At 45.3% G+C, this 24,770-nt stretch overlaps 1 protein-coding gene across 4 annotated transcripts in view; it reads left to right on the top strand.

The window, feature by feature from the left end:
• bnc2 (basonuclin zinc finger protein 2) overlaps window positions 1–24,770 on the top strand; it is a 324,547-nt gene that overhangs the window by 201,893 nt on the left and 97,884 nt on the right. For all 4 annotated transcript variants that reach the window (XM_077232323.1, XM_077232321.1, XM_077232324.1 and 1 more), the window contains 2 exons: window positions 11,907–12,009; window positions 22,911–23,146. In XM_077232323.1, coding sequence (XP_077088438.1) covers window positions 11,907–12,009; window positions 22,911–23,146 — 339 coding nt within the window. The remainder of the gene's footprint in view (window positions 1–11,906; window positions 12,010–22,910; window positions 23,147–24,770) is intronic.

The raw sequence follows: 24,770 nt of genomic DNA, 5'->3' as shown, positions 1-24,770 counted from the left end.
AGTTCTCAAACAGCTTCCACCATGCTTTTTTCAAAACATTTTTTTTTTAAAGAGAATAATCATGCATCTTTTTATGTTGTCATTTTGCATGCTAACATTGACCTACACTGTCTGAAAGGATGTGCACACACGCACAGCAGCTCTCCTGAGTACTCGGGAGAGGTATGTGGACTGGCGTTGTCCAAAGAAGGCCTGTCCACCATCTGGCCCTGGAATGTGCAGCCCCAATCAAAAGAACTGACAGAGGTCTTTCTTTGTCTGAATGCTCTGTGCCTCCAGATAGCTATAAAACACCTGGATCAATCAGCGGGTGACAGCACAGAGACAACGAGAGAGAGAAAAAAGATCAGTCGCTGGCAGAAGCAGCTCACCTCCCTCCCTTGTCCTCCTGAGGCGGCCGCATAACCCCGCCCCCCCCCCTCCCCCCAACCCCCCCCCCCCCCCCCCTCCGTGCTTTGAACACAGTTATGTCTCTGGATACTGCAGCAGGCTGTCACTGGTTTGATCTCTGTCAGCTGAGTCTTTGAGAGGAGTTCACAGGGTCCTCAGTGGTCCAAGCAACAATCACCCTGGACTTCTCTTTGTCTCTCTCTTCTGTTCAATGTCCACTCTGCCCTGCCTTCACTCTGATTGATGCTCACTGTGCTTCATGTTTAGCTGGACATGTCTGCACTGATGTGAACAGCAAAGCAGAATTATTAGTGATTTGAAAGAATAAACTCGCTGACTAGAACAGGCTGTGTCATACCTATAGCCAAAAAGGATGTTTCTCTACTGTCCATAAAAGTTCAGAGAAAGTTTTTTAAAAACAGACATGTTTACAGTATTTTAATCATCAGATTATCCCCATAATGGTAAATAATAGGATGCTCATAATTAACTGGTTAACCGACAGTCAAAATTTTGATCGATTCATACTATTGGTTAAATGGTTTAAAAAAGTAATTTTTCAAGATTTTTTGAAAATGCTTGCTACAGTACATGGTTAAAAAAAAAAAAAGGTTTTTGAGAAAAAAACAACAACAACAGATAATTTGCTTAAGTCGCATTTTATTATTAGCTACATTAATGTAAAATACTGGTATGAATGTTTAGAAACAAACAATATAAACATAGCTATAAGGTATTTTAATTCCCCTCACTCCACAATAAATCCTTTCAATTTAACGGTATTCAAATCAGAACAGGAATGAAAAATGAAAGTAGCTATAAGCTAAACATATTCATTTAAATCGAAACTGAAACAGAAACCGGCGTTGGGCTCACAACCTCGCTCATTCGGCACAAATCCAAATGTTTCGATATCCATGTAAAACATAATCCTTCTCATGTGATAAAATTTGCTTGACATAACACCACAGTGGGATGCTGATGCTGTACGGCACTGGACTATGGACTATTTCAATTGAGCAGTGTAACTTGTTATATGTTTGGTTGATTGTACTTTAATTTGATAATGAACAGACTATAATGTCAAGTTAGCAAAGCTAGAACTGATATGTGTGTGAGTGTGTGTGTGTGTGTGCGTGCGTGCGTGAGGTGATCTGCGAGATCATTTGAACTATGTCCTTATAACATCAGAAACAACTTAAAATACTCTGTGATTTATGGTCATACTGATAAGAGTAAGCCATCATTTGAAACTTTAAAGGGTTTACTTTTATTTGTGTATACTCACAATAAAAAGAAAGTGTCCTCGGGTTACGACTGTAACCCTTGTTCCCTGAGAAGGGGAACGAGGACTGCGTCGAACGACACTTTGGGGGAACGCCCCTCAGTGTAGCGCCTCTGAAGTATGAATGAAACTGAGCCAATCTCTGATTGGTGCTGCGTAATGACGTAATGAGTGACGGCATACAAGCGGAAGCTATAAAGGACGCGGGCACACATGAGATGTCAGCTTCTGTGATGAAGCAAGCGCTCCCAGGCAGGGGAAGGCGTGGCAAAGGGACGCAGTCCTCGTTCCCCTTCTCAGGGAACAAGGGTTACAGTCGTAACCCGAGGACGTTCCCTTTCGAGGGAACTCGGACTGGGTCGAACGACACTTTGGGGGAACGAGTACCCACTATGCCACAACGCGTCCTGCCTGTCCTAGTGTGAAGCTGCTCACAGGCACACTTAGGACGAGAGCACGAGAGTGCCAGGCGTAGACGGGATGTCCAGACTGTAAAACCTAATAGGTGTGGGGGGTGCCCCATCCTGCTGCATCGCAGACCTCTTGGATTGGGGCCCCCGAGAGGAGGGCTCTAGAGGACGCCATGCCTCTGGTTGAACGAGCCCTCACGGCCAAAGGTGAAAGCAGATTGCGCACCTGGTAGGCCAAGGAAATAGCATGGACAATCCAGTTGCTGATGGTCTGTTTGGAGGCGGGAAGACCCTTCTTGGGCGACCCAAAACACACCAGCAACTGGTCTGACTTCCGCCATGAAGAGGACCTCTGAATGTAAATTTTTAGAGCTCTGACAGGGCAGAGCAGATGAAGTCTCTCCTCATCCGCCGTCACGTGAGGTGGAGGATGAAATGCCTGCAGAACCGTAGGCCGTGCCGCATTAGATGGCAACATAAGGCAAATAGCCCGGCCTAGGATGTAGGATGGCTTTATTGTCGCCTGGAGCAAACTCCAGGCACCAATTAGATATGGAGAGTGCCTGGAGATCCCCTACCCTCCTCAGAGAGGTAATGGCCAACAGAAAAACCACCTTCAGGGAAAGGTGCTTGGCCTCAGCCGACTCCAGTGGTTCAAAGGGGGCCTCGGCCAGCCCTTCGAGAACCACTGCCAGGTCCCATGTGGGAACCCTGGTACGAGCCGCAGGTCTCATCCTCCAAGCCCCACGGAGAAAACGTACGACCAACTGCTGTCTCCCCAGAGGCCCATCACCCAGAGGAGCGTGGAAAGCCGCAATGGCAGCCACGTACACCTTGAGTGTGGACGGGGTAAGACCAGCTGAAAAGCGATCTTGGAGGAACTCCAGAACTGAAGCCACTGGGCAGTTAACTGGATCCACCTCACGCTCTCTACACCAATTGGTAAAGACATTCCACTTTAAGCCGTACAATTTCCTCTTGGATGGGGCTCTAGAGCTGAGTATGGTCTCCACTACTCCAGCTGATAGGCCGGCCTCTAGGTACTGTGCCCCCTCAGGGGCCAGACCCACAGTTTCCATAACTCGGGCCGAGGGTGAAATATTGAGCCCTCTGCCTGTGTCAGCAGGTCCCTCCTGAGGGGAATCTCCCACGGAGGGCCGTCTAGGAGCGATATAATGTCTGAGAACCATCCTCGGGCCGGCCACAACGGGGCTACCAGCAGTAGGCTGATCCCGTCACAACGGACCCTCTCTAGAACTCCCGGGAGCAGAGCGATCGGGGGAAATGCATACAGACGCAGCCTCTGCCACGTCTGCACCATGGCATCCAACCCCAGCGGGGCTGGATGAGTGAGGGAAAACCACAGTGGACAGTGGGACGTCTCTCGAGACGCGAATAGGTCCACTTCCACTGGGCCGAACCTCTGAGATATTGACTCCACCACCTCGGGGTGGAGTCTCCATTCCCCGGGCCTCAGCCCCTGTCTCGACAGGATGTCTGTTCCCTGATTTTGACTCCCTGGGATGTATGTTGCTCTTAGAGATAACAGTTTCCCCTGTGACCACAGGAGGATCTGATGCGCCAGTCTGCATAGAGGGCGAGACCTCAGACCACCCTGATGGTTTATATAGGCCACTACCGACATATTGTCTGACCTCACAAGGACATGATGACCCTTGAGGTCTGGCAGGAAGCTCCTCAGAGCTCGGAACACCGCCAACATCTCCAGGCAGTTTATGTGCCAGGAGGAATGATGGTCCTGCCATAGACCTGTCGTAAAGCGGCCGTCCATGACCGCGCCCCAGCCCGTGAGGGAGGCGTCTGTCGAAACGGTTTTCCGGCGACATGACGCTCCCAACACTGGACCTTGGGACAGAAACCAAGCTTTTTTCCACATAGATAGTGAACGAAGGCATCTGCGCGTAACCCTGATCATGCGGAACGGGTTCCCTCTCGGGGAGAACCCCTTGGTTTTCAACCACCACTGGAGGGCCCTCATGTGTAGCAGGCCAAATGGAATAATGTTGGACGCTGCTGCCATGAGCCCCAACACTCTTTAAAATTTTCACAGTAATGGCTTGGCCTAGCTTTATCCTGGACACTATAGCCAGAATGGACTTGATTCGTACAGGAGACAATCGTGCCCGCATCGTGACCGAGTTCCACACCACTTCCAGAAACGTGGTTCTCTGGGCTGGTGTCAACACGCTCTTTTTCGTGTTGAGTCTCAACCCCAGGCTTTGGATGTGGGCGAGGACGACATCTCGATGCCGAACCGCCAGCTCTTGTGACTGAGACAGAATCAGCCAGTCGTCGATATAATTGAGTACCCTGATGCCCTGGAGCCTCAGGGGTGCTAGAACTGCATCCATACATTTGGTAAATGTGCGTGGGGAGAGAGCTAGGCCGAACGGAAGAACCCGATATTGGTACGCTACGCCCCCGAAAGCGAACCTCAGGAACTCCCTGTGAGATGGAAGGATGGATATGTGGAAGTATGCGTCCTTTAGATCTATCGTGACAAACCAATCCTCGGGTTGAATTTGACTCACGATGATGGGAATAGTGAGCATCTTGAACCTGAATCTCCTCAGAGAACGATTCAAGTGTCTGAGATCTATTATTGGACGCAACCCCCCATCCTTTTTGGGAACTATAAAGTAGCGGCTGTAAAACCCGGACTCCCTGTCCGGTGGAGGAATACGTTCTATAGCCTCCTTTACCAGCAGGGAGTTTACTTCCTGTTCCAATACCCGACCCTGCACTGGGTCGACTGCAGTCCAGACCACCCCGTTGAACCTTGGTGGGCGTAAACCGAACTGCAGCCTGTACCCCTTTTGAATGGTGCGCAGGGCCCAAGGCGAAATATTCGTAAGATTTTTCCATGCGTCGAAATATTTTACCAAAGGAACCAGGCTCTCGAGCCTGGCTTCGGGTACCAATCGGGATTCGTTCTCGACCCCCTGAAGCGGATCTCCGGCAGGGTTCGACCGAAAACGATTCTCGATGGGCGGACGCGATTGCTGCCTGGCCGCAAGCCTGTGGGGCGGACAGTGCAGCGCGCGTTCGCTGAAAACCGCTGCGTCCCGAAGCGCACTTGGCGGCGGGAAGTCGACATCGATTTCCTGCGGGCTCCGCGGAGGAGGCGACCTCGATCGCTCCGCCACAGGTGGAGCTGCCCGCAGAGGACCTAGGCTGGCTAGGACTTCTTGGACGAAGCTTTTTTAGCCTGCAGGACGGCCCTTAGGTCGCCCTGCTGCTGCTGAGGCTTCTCCTGAGAGCGTCGTCTATGCCCCCAGGCTGTTTGAGGAGGGGCTCTAGACGAAACGCTCTCCTTCTGCGCCTGTCTGTAGGCGGAGGAGCTGGTGGCTGGCTGCGCCTGCCCACTGGGGGCAGGCTTCTTGGATCTGGGGCGGCGAGGGAGGTACTGCTTGAAGGCTGCAGATTGCTTTTTCACCTCCTGAAACCTGTCGACGACTGTATTAACGGCGTCGCCGAACAGGCCAGAAGGTGAAATCGGGGCGTCAAGGAGAAAAGCCCTGTCTTTATCCTTGATCTCCGACAGATTTAACCATAAATGTCTCTCCGAGACCACGAAAGCTGCCATGGAGCGGCCGTTGGCACGGGCCGTCTCCTTGGTGACTCGGAGAGATAAATCTGCAGCCTTCCTCAACTCAGCTACATCATCTGGAGTTGGTCCCTCGCCCTCATCCATATCCATCAGAAGGTCGGCCTGGTAAGCTTGTAACACTCGTGTGTAAACAAGCACCAGCCCGACCCGCAGCCATATATTCTTTGCCCACCAAGGAAGATGTATCCCTACATGGCTTAGTGGGCAGCACCGGGGCTTTTAGGGACGATGCCGATTCAGGAGATAAATAGGTGGTTAATGGTTGTTCCACATTCGGCATCGTCCCATAACCTTTCTCTCGCGCCCCCAAAATATTACTATAATTCAGGACAGGGGGGTTGGACACGCGTGAGGAATGTGGCTTATTCCACGATTTACACAACTCGTTGTGTAAATCGGGAAAGAAAGGCAAGCCCCGGTGTTGAGGTTGCTCTCTGTGCTGTAGGAAGCGCTCGTCTAATTTGCTTTTCTTTACGAGCGCTTCCTGCCTCTCATGTGGCCAACTAAAATTGAGACGGGCCACAGCACGAGAGACAACCTCTACCAGCTCCTCATATGCGGGGACATGGGGTGGCGAGTCATCCCCAAAATATCCGCCCTCGATGCTGAGCACGTCTACTTCCTCGGAAGCAGACAGCTCAAACATCGGGTCCTCCACTCGCGCGGAAGAAGACGCGGGGCGGGCTTCCGCGCGAGGTGGGAGAACATCAGAACTGACAGAGGAATCCCGAGAATGTGCCTCAGCAGTCTCGAGATCCCCTGTCAGATCCATTTGCGAGCCCCATGAAGAGCGTTGCCGCGCCGCCTCAGCAAACGCGGGTCCCGCACCACGAGGCTCGCGAGCCTGACCATCCTCATTAAAAATGGCCAGGCGGGAACGCAGAACACGGATTGGAAGCCTTTCACAATCCTCGCAAGCAGCCCCCTCGAGAGCTGCCCGCGCGTGCTGCATTCCCAAACAATGAGTGCACAAACGATGCGTGTCCCCACCCGTGATATAGCGAGGGCAGGGATGCACACACCGAATGAAACTCGCTTGGCTCGCCATAATATATCTATATATATATTGTGTAAATGCTTGTGACAAACAACACCAAATAAGACAGACAAGTCAAACAGAGAGCGCTTGCTGAAGAACAGAAAGCTGACATCTCATGTGTGCCGGCGTCCTTTATAGCTTCCGCTTGTATGCCGTCACTCATTACGTCATTACGCAGCACCAATCAGAGATTGGCTCAGTTTCATTCATACTTCAGAGGCGCTACGCTGAGGGGCGTTCCCCCAAAATGTCGTTCGACGCAGTCCGAGTTCCCTCGAAAGGGAACATTGTGCGTTTGTAAAATAAAGAAAACAAACGGAACGCCGTCTCGGTTTCCTTTCCATGGACTTGATTTTGGAAGGCGTCAAATAAATAAATAAATAAATAAATCAGCATATAGCCTAAAACCTATACAAATAATTATTATTTAAATATATTAAATATATTATTATTTAAATATATTAAATAATTAAGTTGTATGATTTGATTCTCTTTTTTGATTGAATCATCATGCTTTGTTGTTTATACTGCTTTTAGGGCATGCAAAATGAAACTATATTTTGTTATATGAATGGGTCACAGACACTTATTGTAATGTAATCTAATCTTGTTAACAAGCCTCTGAGGTCACTTAGGGGGGAAAATAAATTGACATCTCTAGTAAAAAAAATATAATATTTTACAAAATATATATTTAAAATTAGTCAATAAATATATCAATACATTTTATACTGAAACTGCATATTAACGCACCAGTGGGGCTCGACAGCCTTAGTCAAACGGGTTGGCGCGTATGGTTGGGTTGCGGTGAGATTGTGGTTAGGTCTCAGCAGCAACTGTTGGTTTATTTGTATAGGTTGTATAGTATTTACAGTCATTGCGTTCCTGTGTATATTGCGTGAATGACGGGTGGTTGGGCAGATATTGTGTTTTGTGGTAGGTGGTATGCCATACGGAACCGTTGCCACTGAAACTGCATATTAACGCACGAGTGGGGCTCGACAGCCTTAGTCAAACGGGTTGGCGCGTATGGTTGGGTTGCGGAGAGATTGTGAGATTGTGGTTAGGTCTCAGCAGCAAGAGGGAAGTAGAGGTCAGTAAGCTGGGCTGAGTTGAGTGGGGGACGGAGGGGGGTGACTCTGGGACGCCAGAGTCACTGTCGAGCCCTCTTGAGGTGTCGTGGGCTAGTCGACGAAACACTGAGGACGGAAGGTGCCCACTTGAAGACCCTAGAGATGTTCCCTACTCCGCTCAATCCAGAGGGTTGTTATGGGGGACCGCACTGTGGTTGCAGCCGTTGTGTGTGCTGACGCGCAATACACTGTATTAACACCAGACAGAAGATTCACGTCAACAGATGGAAAGAAGCGTAAATGGATGGAGAAGCATAGGTTACTGTAAAGCTACGTCTTAGTTGGTGATTATCTTGGCGAAAGCCGAGTACAAATCAGCATGAAGTTTTAACATCTACTCTCGTGTAATGGAAATTATAGCCTACTAAATATGTTTGGTTATAAAATAAAATTCTATGGTCCAAAGTTCACGTAATACACATCCTATGATTATATTAGAAAACAGAGAAGACCCAGGCGATAGTTCATTTATAATCAGACTGGATAGTGGGAAAAGTTCTACACTTATTTTTATATTTAAAATTCAGCCATATATATATATATATATATATATATATATATATATATATATATATATATATATATATATATATATATATACACTCACATAAAGGATTATTAGGAATAGCTGTTCAATTTCTCATTGATCCAATTATCTAATCAACCAATCACATGGCAGTTGCTTCAATGAATTTAGGGGTGTGGTCCTGGTCAAGACAATCTCCTGAACTCCAAACTGAATGTCAGAATGGGAAAGAAAGGTTATTTAAGCAATTTTGAGCGTGGCATGGTTGTTGGTGCCAGACGGGCCGGTCTGAGTATTTCACAATCTGCTCAGTTACTGGGATTTTCACACACAACCATTTCTAGGGTTTACAAAGAATGGTGTGAAAAGGGAAAAACATCCAGTATGGCAGTCCTGTGGGCAAAAATGCCTTGTTGATGCTAGAGGTCAGAGGAGAATGGGCCGACTGATTCAAGCTGATAGAAGAGCAGCTTTGACTGAAATAACCACTCGTTACAAACGAGGTATGCAGCAAGGCATTTGTGAAGCCACAACACGCACAACCTTGAGGCGCATGGGCTACAACAGCAGAAGACCCCACCGGGTACCACTCATCTCCACTACAAATAGGAAAAATAGGCTACAATTTGCAAGAGCTCACCAAAATTGGACAGTTGAAGACTGAAAAAATGTTGCCTGGTCTGATGAGTCTCTATTTCTGTTGAGACATTCAGATGGTAGAGTCAGAATTTGGCGTAAACAGAATGAGAACATATCCATCATGCCTTGTTACCACTGCGCAGGCTCGTGGTTGTGTTGTAATGGTGTGGGGGATGTTTTTTTGGCACACTTTAGGCCCCTTAGTGCCAATTGGGCATCGTTTAAATGCCACGGCCTACCTGAGCATTGTTTCTGACCATGTCCATCCCTTTATGGCCACCATGTACCCATCCTCTGATGGCTACTTTCAGCAGGATAATGCACCATGTCACAAAGCTCGAATCATTTCAAATTGGTTTCTTTAACATGACAATGAGTTCACTGTACTAAAATGGCCCCCACAGTCACCAGATCTCAACCCAATAGAGCATCTTTGGGATGTGGTGGAACGGGAGCTTCGTGCCCTGGATGTGCATCCCACAAATCTCCATCAACTGCAAGATGCAATCCTATCAATATGGGCCAACATTTCTAAACCTTGTTGAATCAATGCCACGTAGAATTAAAGCAGTTCTGAAGGCGAAAGGGGGTCAAACACAGTATTAGTATGGTGTTCCTAATAATCCTTTAGGTGAGTGTATATATATATATATATATATATATATATATATATATATATATATATTAAACCCTTCGTATGCATCATATGTGTATAATGACAACAATATTCCTCATCTACTCTATATGTTTTTTTTTTAAGGAAACCATATTAATATATTGTTATAAATGTAAAATAATTAATGGAAAAGAGAGTCTTGCATTACAAAGAAAGAAAGAAAGAAAGAAAGAAAGAAAGAAAGAAAGAAAGAAAGAAAGAAAGAAAGAAAGAAAGAAAGAAAGAAAGGGAATGAGAGGGAAAAGAGAACCAGTATTTAGTATTTGTACATTTGAATATTTGAATTGACACTAAAACATATACTATGAATTGTAAACCCTTTTACACATGCCATTCAATATGTTTACAAATAATTTATAATAAATAATTTATTAAAATAATAAATTACATGTATAGGTTGATTTTAATGTATTTATAATAAATCACACTAGCTAAATCTTTTTAATCACATTAATTAAAGACTTTTATTTACTTTGACATTAAAAATAATCATTCTGCTCTGCCTAGAGAGTTAAAAAAATCTGTACCTCTCTAAAGTTGTACATACATAAAAGGCTTCACATTTTAGATACTGCCAGTGCATTGATATCGTTTCAATGTCAATCCAAATGCACAAATGCATACACTTTACAAATGAATTCACACTTTACTCATAGATATGCAGACGGATGAGATGCTGGTCTTGCCTGCATACAGAGAAATCTCAATAAAACCAATTCTAAGAGATTTTTTTGTTGCTGCTTCATAAAGCCTTACATGGTGCACTGCCTGTTTTTATTTGTTACATGTTTTCCTTCATACCTTACCTGCACATTTATGGCAGGATATCGACAGCGTTTTGAAAGCTAAGCCTTGAATAAGAACAAATCGTGTGGGTGGCAGAAAGTACAAGATGCATTTAGTGTTTGCCAGCGACCTGGCGTCAGGAAAGTTGGTCTGTTTGTGTGTGTGTGTGTGTGTGTGTGTGTGTGTGTGTCTATGCAGTTATTATTTTGTTATTTATTATTTCCTGAGCATTTCAATATTTGCATGTGCTGTATCACAGATAAAACAGCATTTTTTATCAACTATTCTAACGCATTCTCATCCTTTGGCGTCATATGTGACGCCATATGACAAAACGGCGAAATACTACGCACATGGCACCCTTTATCGTCAATATAACACGCACTGTGATGGGTAGGTTTAGGTGTGGGGTAGGGTCTGCGTCTCATATTCACGCTAAAGGATGCCAGTCAACTTTATGACGCCTTGGGTTCGCGTGTTATATTCACGCTAAAGGGTGCCATGTGCGTAGTATTTCGCCGTTTTGTCATATGGCGTCACATATGCCGCCAAAGGATGAGAACGGGCTCACTATTCTGATGAACCACATTAGTCTTAATGTAATATCACTTATAATTAATTAGTAACTTAATGGGTAACATGGACTATACATACACAGGTCACAACAAAATCACATGAAAATGCAGTTACGTATTGTTGAAAAAGATAAGAATCAGAAAGACGAAAAAAAAAGATTTCACTTTTAAATTCATCTTATGAAAGATCTTGACTGCAGAGGTGTGAGAGAACATGAACAATGTGGCCTACCCACCTTTCCTCTCTTCCTGCCGGAGTGATTAAGGAGATGTCTTATCACACAATGCCATTGTGTTGTCCTGCCAGGCTGACTGTCTCGTTGGGACACTTAACCCCTCATCGCTAAAAGCTTTTAGGGTCAGATCCGGTTCAGTCTCCACATCAAGTAATGGCGGCTTTTGTCAAAACAAAGGAAATTCAAATGGGGCAAAAGCAGGCCATGTTTCAGGTGAGAAGAAGGAAGAGCTCATCTAAATGCCCTACATGAATATGGCACAAGAAACAGAATGGAAGCTTGTTTGTACAATGTCAGTCATGCCAGTGTGACATGAGTTTGGATTTGTTTAAGACATAATTCTCATTAGTAAATTACAATATTCTTTAAGTGAAAAACATATTTTGGAATATGTATAATTGCAAGGAATGTTGTCTTTAACAGAAAGATTGCATAATTCAACAAATTCAATTAGTTAAATCCATCAATGAACCAGAAAGGGTGAATACTGGATAGGCTATTAATCCCTGCTATTGTTAGAATTTGAAGTATAACAGTTTAAGAATCTTTAAATGATCATTATTTGCTTGTTCATTTTCAGGCCATCCGCTGTACTCTGGTTAACTGCACATGTGAGTGTTTCCAGCCTGGAAAAATCCACCTCCGGACATGTGACCATTGCAAGCATGGATGGGTCGCTCATGGTGAGTATGCATAAACCAGCCTGGTCATATTGCTCATAGGTATTTATACATATATCATGGTCATGTCATGTTCAGTTTCATAATCATGTCTTGTTTAATTTAATAATTTCATTGGCATGTTCTATTTAGTTTGGTTTTCACTGTCACCATTAACTCATTGCCTGAGTTCTCATTCATTTGCTACTATGATTTCTGATTAGTGCACACCTTTTCCTTGTTTCTTGGATTGCCTGTCCCCCTGTATTTAAGCCCTCTGTTCTTCAGTTCAGTGCTCCATGTTAAAGTTTGTGGTAGATTTTTTCTTTCACTCTCCGTGTTTATTAAATCGGTCCAATTAATTTGCCATTAATTAATGTTCCATCGGTCATTTTGCATCATCCATCTCTTTACTGGATTTACTACACAAAACCCACGACAAAGCACGGGACCTAGATTAGATTAAGGCAGCAGAAGAAAAGCATAAATGGATATGCGTGTGGTATGCCTGCTACTGCTTTAACAGTGGGATCGGTCCCTTGAGGACCATATGAGGGAATTTCTAGATCTGGCGTGCCTCACCCACTGTCCCTGCCACTCACTGTGCGTCTTCTACAACACCACCAGCCTCAATGAGCGCTCAAGGGCATATCTACCCATGGAAGGTCCTCGAAGGGAGTTTTGTATAGTATGTGGAGTGGATGCTGGTCAATTGTGGATCTCTATTCACCGTCTGCCCCGTTGAAAAGGACATCGCCAGCCCCAACTCTGCTATGGACCCAGAGCCGTGCCAGCATTCCAGCATATCTGCTATGCAGATCTTAAGCCAGAGTCCACCACAGACTCAGAGCCTGAGCCCGCCCCGATGCAAAGCAAGAGCCAAATCATTTGCCAGAGGCCAATTTCGGCCCAGAGTCTGAACTCAATGCAGAGTCTCACCAGGTGCCTGTAACGGCACCAGAGTCCATCATCGAGGTAATTTTAGTGGAGATTGATGGGATGGATTGCAGCCCTGCCCACACTCTTGTTACTGAGGTGTATGCAATGAGCTGGGTTCCTGCAAAATTATTATTTGATTATATAGATTAAATCATGTTCCAAGATCTCCAGTCTCCGCTCGTCCCATCTTGTCCCGAGTCGTCTTCATCTCAGCCCAGGTTCAGCCCAGTTCCAAGTTGTCTTTATCGCAAGTGAATCAGCCCATTTCCAAGTCGCCTTTTGTAGCCAGAGTGAATCAGCCAAGCTCCAAGACTCTTTCATCTTGTTTTTTCTGCCCTGCCTTCCTCTTCCTCCTCCTCTGCCGAAGCCATCCAGTTCATTGGTCTCACCTTCACTGTCTCCCTTCAGCCCATTGGCTCCTTCTTCTGTAGTTCTGCCCAGCTGCTTGGATCCACCTTGGGCGGATGAAAAAAATACATGACAAGAAATTAAAGAAAACATTCTTAAAAAATACCACTGAAAACAATATAACAAATCACTTGAGGGACAACTGTGAATGTGCCCAGCCTTACTTCACAACACGAGTCACACATTTGTCTTTGTCTCTGGAAAATAGTGATATGTGATATTGTGTTATGTTGAATATCAAAGTTTCTGGTTTAGTCTATTTGTTAATGAGGGATTTGTGGTGACATGTTTAGATTTGGGAAGTAAAAAAAGGTGCCCCTGCTGTTGAAGGGAAAGGCACAATAATTAACATGTTAATAAACAGCCAGCTGACTTTTTCATTTGTTTACATGGCATGGTTAAATTCAGATGGTAAATATCATATATTAAGTTGGGTGTCCACCTAAGAGATAATCACAATTTTTAATAGATAATCGTTTAATAGATAATCCGATTTTTGAACAAAATAAACCACTTTTACGTTATGTTGCTCAATAAATGTTCAATACAAACATATTTTTTATGCAATCATACACTATGGGAATAGTGAAAAGCATTTTGTTTTTCCTTAAGGTATGCCTTTAGCCCCGTTGTTCTCTCTCTCTCTCTCTCTCTCTCTCTCTCTCTCTCTCTCTCTCTCTCTCTCTCTCTCTCTCTCTATATATATATATATATATATATATATATATATATATATAGTACAGTGAGTAAACAGTTTTCTATAAAATCAAATGGACTATTTAAATGTGCTCATGTATATTTAATTAAAATAAAATATATATATACTTGGATAACTGTGAAGTTTAAGTCTTCATGCAAAAAAACGTGTAAATCCTTTTTTTTTTTTATCTTGAAGGCAACTTCTTGAAGAAACTCTCTTTAGTTAAGCACTTATGCTTTCTTGTTAGTAGCACATTTTGTAAGCAAGTAAACTCTTGATTCTGCATCCAATGGTGCAGGCTAGCGTGTGTGTGTGTGTGTGTGTGTGTGTGTGTGTGTGTGTGTGTGTGTGTGTGTGTGTGTGTGTGTGTGTGTGTGGCCTGGTAAACCCTACATTATGGGGACAAAATGTCCCCATAAGCATGGCAATATCTGAAATCCTTGTTCGTGTGGGGACATTTTTTGGTCCCCATGAGGGAAACAGCTTATAAATCATACTAAGTGATGTTTTTTGAAAATGTAAAAATGCAGAAAGTTTTCTGTGATGGGTAGGTTTAGGGGTAGGGTTAGTATAAGGGAATAGAATATACAGTTTGTACAGTATAAAAACCATTATGTCTATGGAAAGTCCCCATAAAACATGTAAACACTACGTGTGTGTGTGTGTGTGTGTGTGTGTGTGTGTGTGTGTGTGTGTGTGTGTGTGTGTGTGTGTGTGTGTGTGTGTGTGTGTGTGTGTGTGTGTGTGTGTGTGTGTGCATGAATACAGAGGGAGGGAGAATCAATGAAAGTCCAAAGTCCAGTGTGTGTTTATTGGAATCTTACGGTTAGGAATTGATACTTGTTATCAAATTAAATGTTTGTACAACTCCGTTTTAGATATGTGTGTGTTGATTATTAAATATATTTGACTAATTAATTGATTATTCATCCATTATTTTCGGTTTCGGTTTGCAAGTGCAAGTTTTGGCCCAGAATTTTCATCAGTAAATTGGATGCTGCATGAGGTCTTACAGTGACAGCAGCCTAATAAACATGCTGCAGTCTGTGTCACTAACACAAGAAAAATAAAATCACTTACTGACTGAATAAATTTTAAAATATAATAAGGATTAAGCTATATTTCATTTATAAAAAGAAAACTATGCTGTGTTATTTTACACTTGATTACAATTTCTGTACCTGAACTTTGTTCAGCTGTATTTATTTATGCTATTGCTAATTTGTTTATTTGTTCTTATTTTATTACTGTTTGAACTTTATATTAGTTAGTCCAGTTGTTTTTGCTGTGGTATTATTTTTAAAACCACATAAAAATGTTAGTATTATTTAGCCTGTTAATTTTTTTGTAGGCTGCTGATTTTTGTTCATGGAAATCAGCTGGAACAAAAAACATTTTGCCAAAAAACACACAATAAATATGTTTGATATAAATGTTATTACCCTACTTTAATCGAATCTGGGAATCGAAAAGAATCAGAATCGATGAGCAAAATCACAATCGCTAAAAATCAAACCATACCCAACCCTAGTGGGGAGGGATTTGTCTTTATCTGTCCTTTTATCTGGTCTCATTCTTTCTCCTCTGAGCCCAGTGAAGTTATCGCTCCTCATAAAACTGGCTCTTTAGCCAGTCAATATGCTCTGACTCGGTCGTCAATACACTTCTGGGTCTTCATTCCCACAGCTTTTAATTCAATAATAACTGTCATTTTCATTATTTCATTATACCTAAAATAAAAACCATAGAAAGGTCAAAAGGTAGCTGAAGTACTAGTGAAAATATCAAATGAAAGAGATGACACTCAAAAGGGATATGGAAAGACAGAGGGAGAAAAAGATGGTTAGTTTCATAGAGATACAAAAGAAAACACCTGTTGGGTTGGGATAAAAGGAAGAGAGACCGGCCTTAAGGGACCATCACAGGGGTCCTTCACCTAGTTTCAATTTCACTGTGATCTGTCAGACGCTCTCCTTCCTATCCTCCTCTTCTTTTCACTCCTCTCTGCCATAGACTTCTCATTTTGTCTGTAGTGTTGGCAGCCATTCTGACAAGTAGTTCTCCATTTTTTATTATGTTCGTGTCTAGCAGGGTTTGTTGTCAGGCAAAGACCTAGTCAGCACAAAAATCAGTCCTGGACTAAGGGGAAAATCAGGTGTCACACAGACAGCGTTAGACAGAGACAGAGAGACAGAGAGACAGAGAGAGAGAGAGAGAGAGAGAGAGAGAGAGAGAGAGAGAGAGAGAGAGAGAGAGAGAGCGAGAGAGAGAGAGAGCGAGAGAAAGAGAGAGAGAGAGAGAGAGAGAGAGAGAGAGAGAGCGCTTCACAGAATTGTCAGCAGTGTCATTCACACAGGAGATGTTAGACAAGATCAGCAAACTAAAGAATGTGTGTGTTGACACATATATTTCAAATAACATGTTTCAAATAAAAAACAATACACATTGTTCTGCTTTTGTGGGTGCCTTGTTACAACCAGCTTTGTGTAGGCGATTTAAAACATGCTAAAATAAGTGTTATATCACTGCCTTTTGCGTTATATCATGACCTCATGCACTTAAGATTTCTCTCTGATGTCTCTCTGATGTTTTCATAAAAAAGTGGTAACACGTAACGTCTCGGTTATGTATGTAACCCTCGTTCCCTGAGAAGGGAACGGAGACGTTACGTCGGATGATGATGAATGGGGTTTCGTGTAGAAAGCCTATCGACTTCGAGTATTACAAAACGAGCCAATGGCAAAGAAATGCCATGGGTCTGCGGAATTTGCATAGCTTATCTTCGCCTTACCTCATGGGTATAAAAGGACTACGCCGGCAACATGCAGATATGTTTCTTCGCTGAGGAGCCGAGACTGAACTCACGCGATCCCCGCGGTACAGCGGAAGTGGCAGGAAGACGTAACGTCTCCGTTCCCTACTCAGGGAACGAGGGTTACATACGTAACCGAGACGTTCCCTTTCGTTGTCACTCCGAGTTACGTCGGATGACGACGAATGGGGTTACCAGTCTAATCACGCCACCTTCACAGCTGTCTTCCAGTGCCCTGCGTAAATCTGAGATCCCTGTCGTGAGACTAGCACGGACGAAGGACTCCTATTTAGCACAGGAATACCGAGGTACACTGGGGAGCATATCCCATAGCTTAGAGGAAATATGCAATTATTGCCAACCCAGAGTAGGGGGACTTAGAGAATACACATATGACCCGGAGGGATGCACTGGGGTGTCCAGCCGCGGCTGGAATATTTCAACCCCAGGGGTGGCAAGGTGGCTTGCCAAGGGAAAGACACATGCTCGGAGAGGCTTACAGTGGAAATACACATGTGGGGGTCGCTCAGAGGAGGGACCATGCACACGGGAGGCACCTAGCCAACGCGCAGGCAATAGGCACTGGCGCCGACGTCAGGAGTGCTGGAGGAACTCAGGGCTTTCGGGGAAGCTCACCTGAGGAGAATATCGCGCGTATCCAGTCCGTGGAGTGGGATGGCGAGAAAGCGAAGACACCTGAGCGGGTCCAGTACTAGCTGGTTGAAGTGAGTACATGAGAGGACACTGGCTCCACTCGGAGATTGTAGAATCTGGCGAATGTGCTCGGTGTTGCCCAGCCTGCAGCTCTGCAGATGTCTGTTAGCGAGGTGCCATTGGCTAGAGCCCAGGAGGACGCCACACTCCAGTGGAGTGGGCAGTCACACCAAGGGGGCACGGTCGACCTTGCTGTTGGTATGCCAAAGCTATGGCGTCCACTATCCAGTGAGACAACCTATGCTTGGAGAGAGCCTTTCCCTTCAGCTTCCCACCATAACAGACAAAGAGCTGGTCTGAGGTCCTGAAACACTGCGTTCTGTCACATAGGTGCGGAGAGCACATACTGGACAGAGCAGTGCCAAGGCTGGGTCTGCCTCCTCCAGGAGCAGCGCTTGCAGGTTCACCACCTGGTCCCGAAAGGGAGTGGTAGGAACCTTGGACACATATCCAGGCCGGGGTCTGAGGATCACGTGAGAGTAAGCCGGCCCGAATTCCAGGCACGCTTCGTCAAACGGAGAATGCGTGAAGGTCCCCTACCCTCTTGATAGAGGCCAGTGCAACCAGAAGCGCTGTCTTCATTGACAGGAACTTAAGCTCCACTGATTGCAGAGGCTCAAAGGGAGCACTCTGCAGGGTAGTTAACACCACTGAGAGGTCCCAAGAGGAAACGAGAGGAGGGCGAGGAGGATTCAGTCTCCTCGCTCCTCTCAGGAACCCGACGATCAAGTCGTGCTTTCCCAAGGACTTACCTTCAACAAAGTCATGCTGTGTGGCAATGGCGGCAACGTAGACTTTCAGGGTGGAGGGAGACAGCCTTCGCTCCATCCCATTTTGTAGGAAGGAAAGCAAGACACTGATCGAACATCTCCGGGGGTCTTCTCGGTGAGAAGAGCACCAGTTGCCGAAGAGGTTCCACTTCAACGCATAGGCATGTCTCGTGGACAATGCTCTAGCGGAAGTGATGGTAGCCACCAACAGTGGTGGTAGGGTACTCAAACCTGCCTCGACCCGTCCAGGAGCCACACGTGGAGGTTCCAAAGATCGGGACGAGGGTGCCGTAGGGTGCCCCGTCCCTGAGAAAGGAGGTCCTTCCTTAGAGGGATCGACCAGGGAGGTGCCGTCGCGAGGAATACTAGTTCGGAGAACCAGGTCCGGGTGGGCCAGTGTGGCGCAACCAGAATGACCTGCTCCTCGTCCTCCCTAACCTTGCGCGAGGTCTGCGCAAGAAGGCTCACTGGGGGAAACGCATAATTGCGGCCCCGCGGCCAGCTGTGCAGCAGAGCATCCGTGCCGAGCGTGCCCTCGGTCAGGGAATAATACTGGCCGCAATGGGTCGAGTCGTGAGAGGCAAACAGATCCATCTGTGCGTCCCCGAACTGGTCCCAAATCAGCTGAACCGACTGGGGATGGAGTCGACAATCTTCCGGGAGGGGCTGAAGCCGTGAGAGCTCGTCGGCTGCACAGTTCAGGGCTCCGGGGATATAGATGTCACGAAGCGACCTCAGATGCTTCTGACTCCATAAGTGGAGGTGGCGGGCGAGTTGCGACATACGGCGGGAGCGCAGACCACCTTGACGGTTCATGTACACTACAGTGGCGGTATTGTCTGTTCGGACTAGTACGTGTTGACCCTTGAGCAGGGCACGGAAGCGGCGCAGAGCAAGACGTACAGCCAGCAACTCGAGGCAATTGACATGCCAAAGACGCTGGGATCCTGTCCAGGAGCTCGCGGCAGCACGTCCATTGCACATGGCGCCCCAGCCCGTGGTGGAGGCATCTGTCGTTACAACAGCATGCTGGGAAGCTCGTTCCAGGGGCACTCCGGCCCCTAGAAAACTGAGGTTCGACCACGGGGTGAAGGTCTGACGGCAGGTCGGAGTAACTTGTACTCGGAAGGTGCCATTTTGCCATGCCCATCTCGGGACTCGGTCGCGAAGCCAAAGCTGAAGTGGTCTCATATGAGCAATCTGAGTGGCGATGTTGCGGCTACGGACGCCATATGCCCCAGGAGCCTCTGAAAAAAACTTCAGTGGAACCGCACTCTTGCACTTGATTGACTCAGGCAAGCCAGCAATGGCTGAGTGGAGAAGGCGACCAAGTCAATACTGAGAAAAGAGATCCTCGGCACGGGGCAAAGTTTACTCTTTTCCCAGTTGACCCGAAGGCCCAGACAAGCAAGGTGCCGGAGCACTGGGTCCCTGTGTTCGAAACCCTGGTCTCGAGAGTGAGCTAGGATAGCCAGTCGCCGAGATAGTTCAGGATGCGAACCCCGTGTTCCCATGGAGGACAGGGCCAGCCCGAATGGGAGAACAGCGTACTGATATGCGCGCCCCCTGACAGCAAACCATAGGTACGGTCTGAGTCGAAGGAGAACAGAGACATAAAAGTAGGCGTCCTTCAGGTCGATCGCTGCAAACCAATCCTGTGGCCGCACACATTCGTAAATGGGTTTGGCCAGGAGCATCTTGAACGGCAGCCTGTGAAGGGGCGGTTCAGATGCGCAGGTCCAGGATTGGCCGTAACCCACCGGATTAACATCGGACAGGTTAAGCAAGAGGCTTGAATGGTGGACATCACCTGACCCAGGGAGCGTGCGGCCACTTTCGTCGCTCGGTGAGCAAGGTCAGCGGCGCGCAGCTCGATGAAGATCCCTGGGTAAGTCCTACCCTCCTGCATGTCCATGAGCACCTGGGCCAGGTAGACCAGCAGCATGGCCACGGCATGCAGTGAGGCGGCTGCCTGTCCTGGGCGCTATAGGATTTCGCCACAAGTGTAGACGAAAAACTACAGGCTTCGGACGGGTGCTTAGGATCGCGTCGAGAAGAAGCACTCTGAGGACACAGTTATTTTAGTATCACAACAAAGCGTTCAACCGGGGAACCCCAGTGTACCCATGGGCAGCGGCCCCGTGGAGGGGAGAAAGGGCGGAGAAGATCAACGAGGGATCGCTGGAAGACAGGGTCTTCGAGGATTTCGAGATCTCCTGATGCACATCCAGGAAGAAAGGTATTGGAGTGGACGCCAACAGGTGTCAGCAGCGAGCGCACAGGACAGGGTGGAAGGTTCCACTCTAGTCCGATGCTCGCGGCGGCCCGGGAAAGCATGGCCATCATCTTAGGATCTGACTCGACAAATGCCATATGCACACCCGAAAGTGGCAGCACTGTCAAATCTTCACTTCCTGAAGATTCTAGCCCGCCCTGTGATGCTGCGATGGACAACAGATCCGAATCTGGAACGTCAAAGGAAACCCGCGGGGGGTCCGAAGACGGGCCCGCGGGCGTCCCGTGATCGTTCACGGGTTGCGTCAATAAAGAGGGGGGCGTGGGACACGGACGGATAGTCGTCGCCTTTGTTCCACACCATCACCCTCAGGTCACCCTGGCCACCACCTGAAGTAGCACCTCACGTGGAGAGTGTTAGATCGGGGTGTGGGTGAGGGGACTCTCTCTCTAACGGGATCATTGAGTCTCGACCGTAATGACGCGATGGTCACGTTCCCGCAGGGAACACGTGAGTCATCCACAAACGCTGCTCTAGCGTGATCAAGCCCAAGCACGCAGAGCAGAGAATGTGCCCATCAAAATCGTAAATGAGTCAACCGCAACCAGAAATGCACGGGCGAGCCGTCTTTAAAAAGACGTGCCGCGTGCGAGCTCTTCTGTGAGAGGAAAAACCTCCACGATGTTGAAGCGTGCAGGGAGAAACACACTCACTGGCAGATCACTGCACAGATTAGCAGGCAATGTGAACTCGCTACTTTTAGATCGCCATCACACCAACACCGGAGAATGGCTCGTCTTGAGAGTGAAGTCAGGAATGGCTGTGGAGTGAAGAGATACTCTTGGCTCCGAAGCGAAAACATATCTACATGTTGCTGGCATCCTCCTTTTATACCACGAGGTAAGGCGGAGATACGCTATGCAAATTACGCAGACCCATGGCATTTCCTTGCCATTGGCTCGTTTTGTAATACTCGAAGTCGATAGGCTTTCTAAGCGAAACCCCATTCGTCGTCATCCCAACTAACTCGGACTGACAACGAAAGGGAACAATGAGTTTTCATTAGTTAACATTAGTTAACTACATTAGTTAACATGAACTATAATGAACTGTACTTCTACAGCAATTATTAATATTTGTTAATGTCAATTTTAAAATTAACTAATACATTATTAACATTAAAAGTTATATTTGTTAACATTAGTTAATGCACTGTAATGTAACATGAACAAACAATAAACAGCTGTATTTGTATTACCTTCCGGTTCACAAAGATTAACAAATACAGTAACAAATGTTTTGCTCATGGTTAGGTCATGCATACATTACATGTTACAACACATTAAATAATCTTAACAAAGATTGATATATACATATCAATGTGGTTTCATACTTGACTTTACATGTTAATGTTTTATTACAACAGTTCATAACACTGTAAAAGTACACACAAACCACACAAAGCTAATTAGTATTACACATTCATTCATTCAATCTTTATTAAGGACACAGAATCCCGGTCCATAGTATTAAAAGACAATAACAAAACAAACAAACAACCAAAAAACACATAATACATTATTTACCCATATAAGCAAGAGCACCAGTGCTTCCAAATTTTTGAAGTAAACCTGACCGAGCTTTTCCTCAGACAGACCAAAGTTTGTACAATACAGTTTGACTGATTTAGAACTCTACTCATAAATGTATAGATACAGTGCCTAATGCCAGCTGCACAAGTTCTTATTCCACTGTTAACAAACATCTCGCTTGCACTACTGTGAACGGCACTACTGGTCTACACAGTACTTATGTAATACACTTCCTTTGTAATGTGTAAAGTGTGGCCATACATTTAAATAGAAGCCTTCTGATGAAAGAGTACTGAATAGTTTGGTTAGCCAATCTTGTATAATATGCTTTTGGAATTAAAGCAAAAAGTTGATCATAGTTTGTTCATGTGATAACAGATATTTTGGTTAAGTATATCTGCTTTGGGTCCCACTTTATATTAAGTTTATATTCATATATAATACTTAATATAATACTTTATATTAAGTGTCTTTAATTTCAATATTTTTAGATTGTAGTACTTATGATAAAAAAAATACCTGCATGTAATTACAGTAGCAGCAAAAACTGTTTTGCAATACAACATGAACACAATAAGTACATTGTACATAACAGTTTGTTTTATTCTTATTTTTATTTTTATTATGTAAGTACATAGTGGTTAAAGTGTCTATGGAGTGTGAATCTTTATTGCCAAAACCAGGCTCAGGGGGAATTTTCTTATTAAATATAGCTGTATAGTAATTATGTGTTTTGTTGTTTTTGTGATTATAGCTCTAGACAAGCTGAGCACACAGCATCTGTACCACCCAACACAGGTAGAGATCGTGCAGTCCAATGTGGTGTTTGACATTAGCAGTCTGATGCTGTATGGGACTCAGGCAGTACCTGTGAGGTTGAAGATACTGCTGGACCGTCTGTTCAGCGTCCTCAAACAAGAAGAGGTTCTGCACATCCTCCATGGCCTGGGCTGGACCCTGAGAGACTATGTTAGAGGCTACATACTACAGGTAAATTAACCTTTGTGCATTGTTCAAATTCACTACCCTTTCGTTATGTTCGTGGCTGAAATCAGCCACTACTTTAAACTGTTGTAAAAATGTATCAGATAAATATTTTTTTGATTTTTTTTTTTTGCATAAATCTATTAATCAACCTCAGTCCTGGTCAAAACTACTAAATGTTTTTAAAAAATTCAGGATTTTAACTCTTTAATTGCCAAATTCATAAATGATGTCACTGATTTTGGGAAAAACACACACAAAATGATGTATTTTCAATATAAAATGTGATTGTGGACTCGATTTTTTAAAATCTTTTATCACAGTCTTGGGCATGTCAAAGATTAGAAACAACATTGGTTTTGACGCATTGTTAGTTTTTGTGAAGCATCAGATTTTAACTTTTTCTCCCTCATTTACTGTTCGTGGCTGTTTTTGCCCCATTGACTTCCATTATAACCACATTTTTTGATTGCAAAGCCATGACACCATATAATCATGCATTTTTGATTGTTGGTGGTTTTCCCTGTTGGGAAGAGGTAAAATTTGTAATTTTTACTGTTGATAACCAGGTGGCACCATTAACCCTTCAGATAGGCCTGTGCAAAAAAAGGCGTAGTTTCTGGCTTTTACATGGAGTTCTATGGAGTATAATACTGCCCTACAAAGCAAAAAGACAGTAACTACGCAGAGTGCAGAACTGAGAAAAATGACTTTAAAGTTACCCTGTCATCCAGCCTAAGTAGTTGTAGGTAGATTATTGGACATGTGGCTATTTTGTTACTTTATATTAGCTTATTCTTTTATTCACATAACAAAGGATGCCTTGAATTTCATGAAAATGATAACTCATGTTTGACTGTAAATGCAGTTACTGCTTTTTTGTTTTGTAGGGCAGAATAGCGAGTGTGTGTGAGTGTGTGTGTGTGTGTGTGTGTGTGTGTGTGTGTGTGTGTGTGTGTGTGTGTGTGTGGGGGGGTGTGTGTGTGTGTGTGTGTGAGTGAGAGAGAGAGAGTGTGAGAACTCACCTTGATGCGTCGGAGAAAATCAAAACATGTACCTCAGCTCTCAGAACTACATGGAGTAAACAAAAACATAGTGCCTTTTGATGGTGAGAAATGCAGACTAAACAAAAACAAAGCAAGTGGATTTAAACACTTGCATGCAAGCCTGCTGGTCATTTGATTGTGAGAAGAGCAGCAAGCAACATGAGAAAGGGTTTGACTTGTAGTGAAGTTTTAGAGATGATTATGCAGCCTGACCCCTCCAGCGAGCTGCAGGATGTATTGTCTTCTCCCTCTAACACCACAGACTCAGGAGAGTCAGATCCTGATTTGGATGTGGCACCCTCATCATCCTCTTTAGCTTCCACTGAAGGCGAGGAGGATTTGGAGGATCCTGGATCTGGGTGGATTGGGAGAAACGGCAAAGTGTGGTTTTCCACCAACGCCGAGACAACTCCCTTTCTTCAGCCTGCCAGAGGCGTGACTCCAGGGCCGACACGCTATGCCATCGCAAGGGTCCAGAACATGGATTCTGTGTTCAATCTGTTTTTCACGGAGGAGATGATTGAATTCATTGTCAGCATGACCGACCTCCATGGGCGCCGCACAATGAGAAACTGGACCGGAGT

This window comes from Siphateles boraxobius, unplaced genomic scaffold (genome assembly GCF_051911475.1).
Source record: "Siphateles boraxobius isolate OS27281-9 unplaced genomic scaffold, OSU_SipBor_1 17, whole genome shotgun sequence".
NCBI classification, from domain to species: Eukaryota; Metazoa; Chordata; class Actinopteri; order Cypriniformes; family Leuciscidae; genus Siphateles; species Siphateles boraxobius.
The sequence above is the reverse complement of the archived record's forward strand: the minus strand, read 5'-3'. Positions and strand labels throughout refer to the sequence as shown.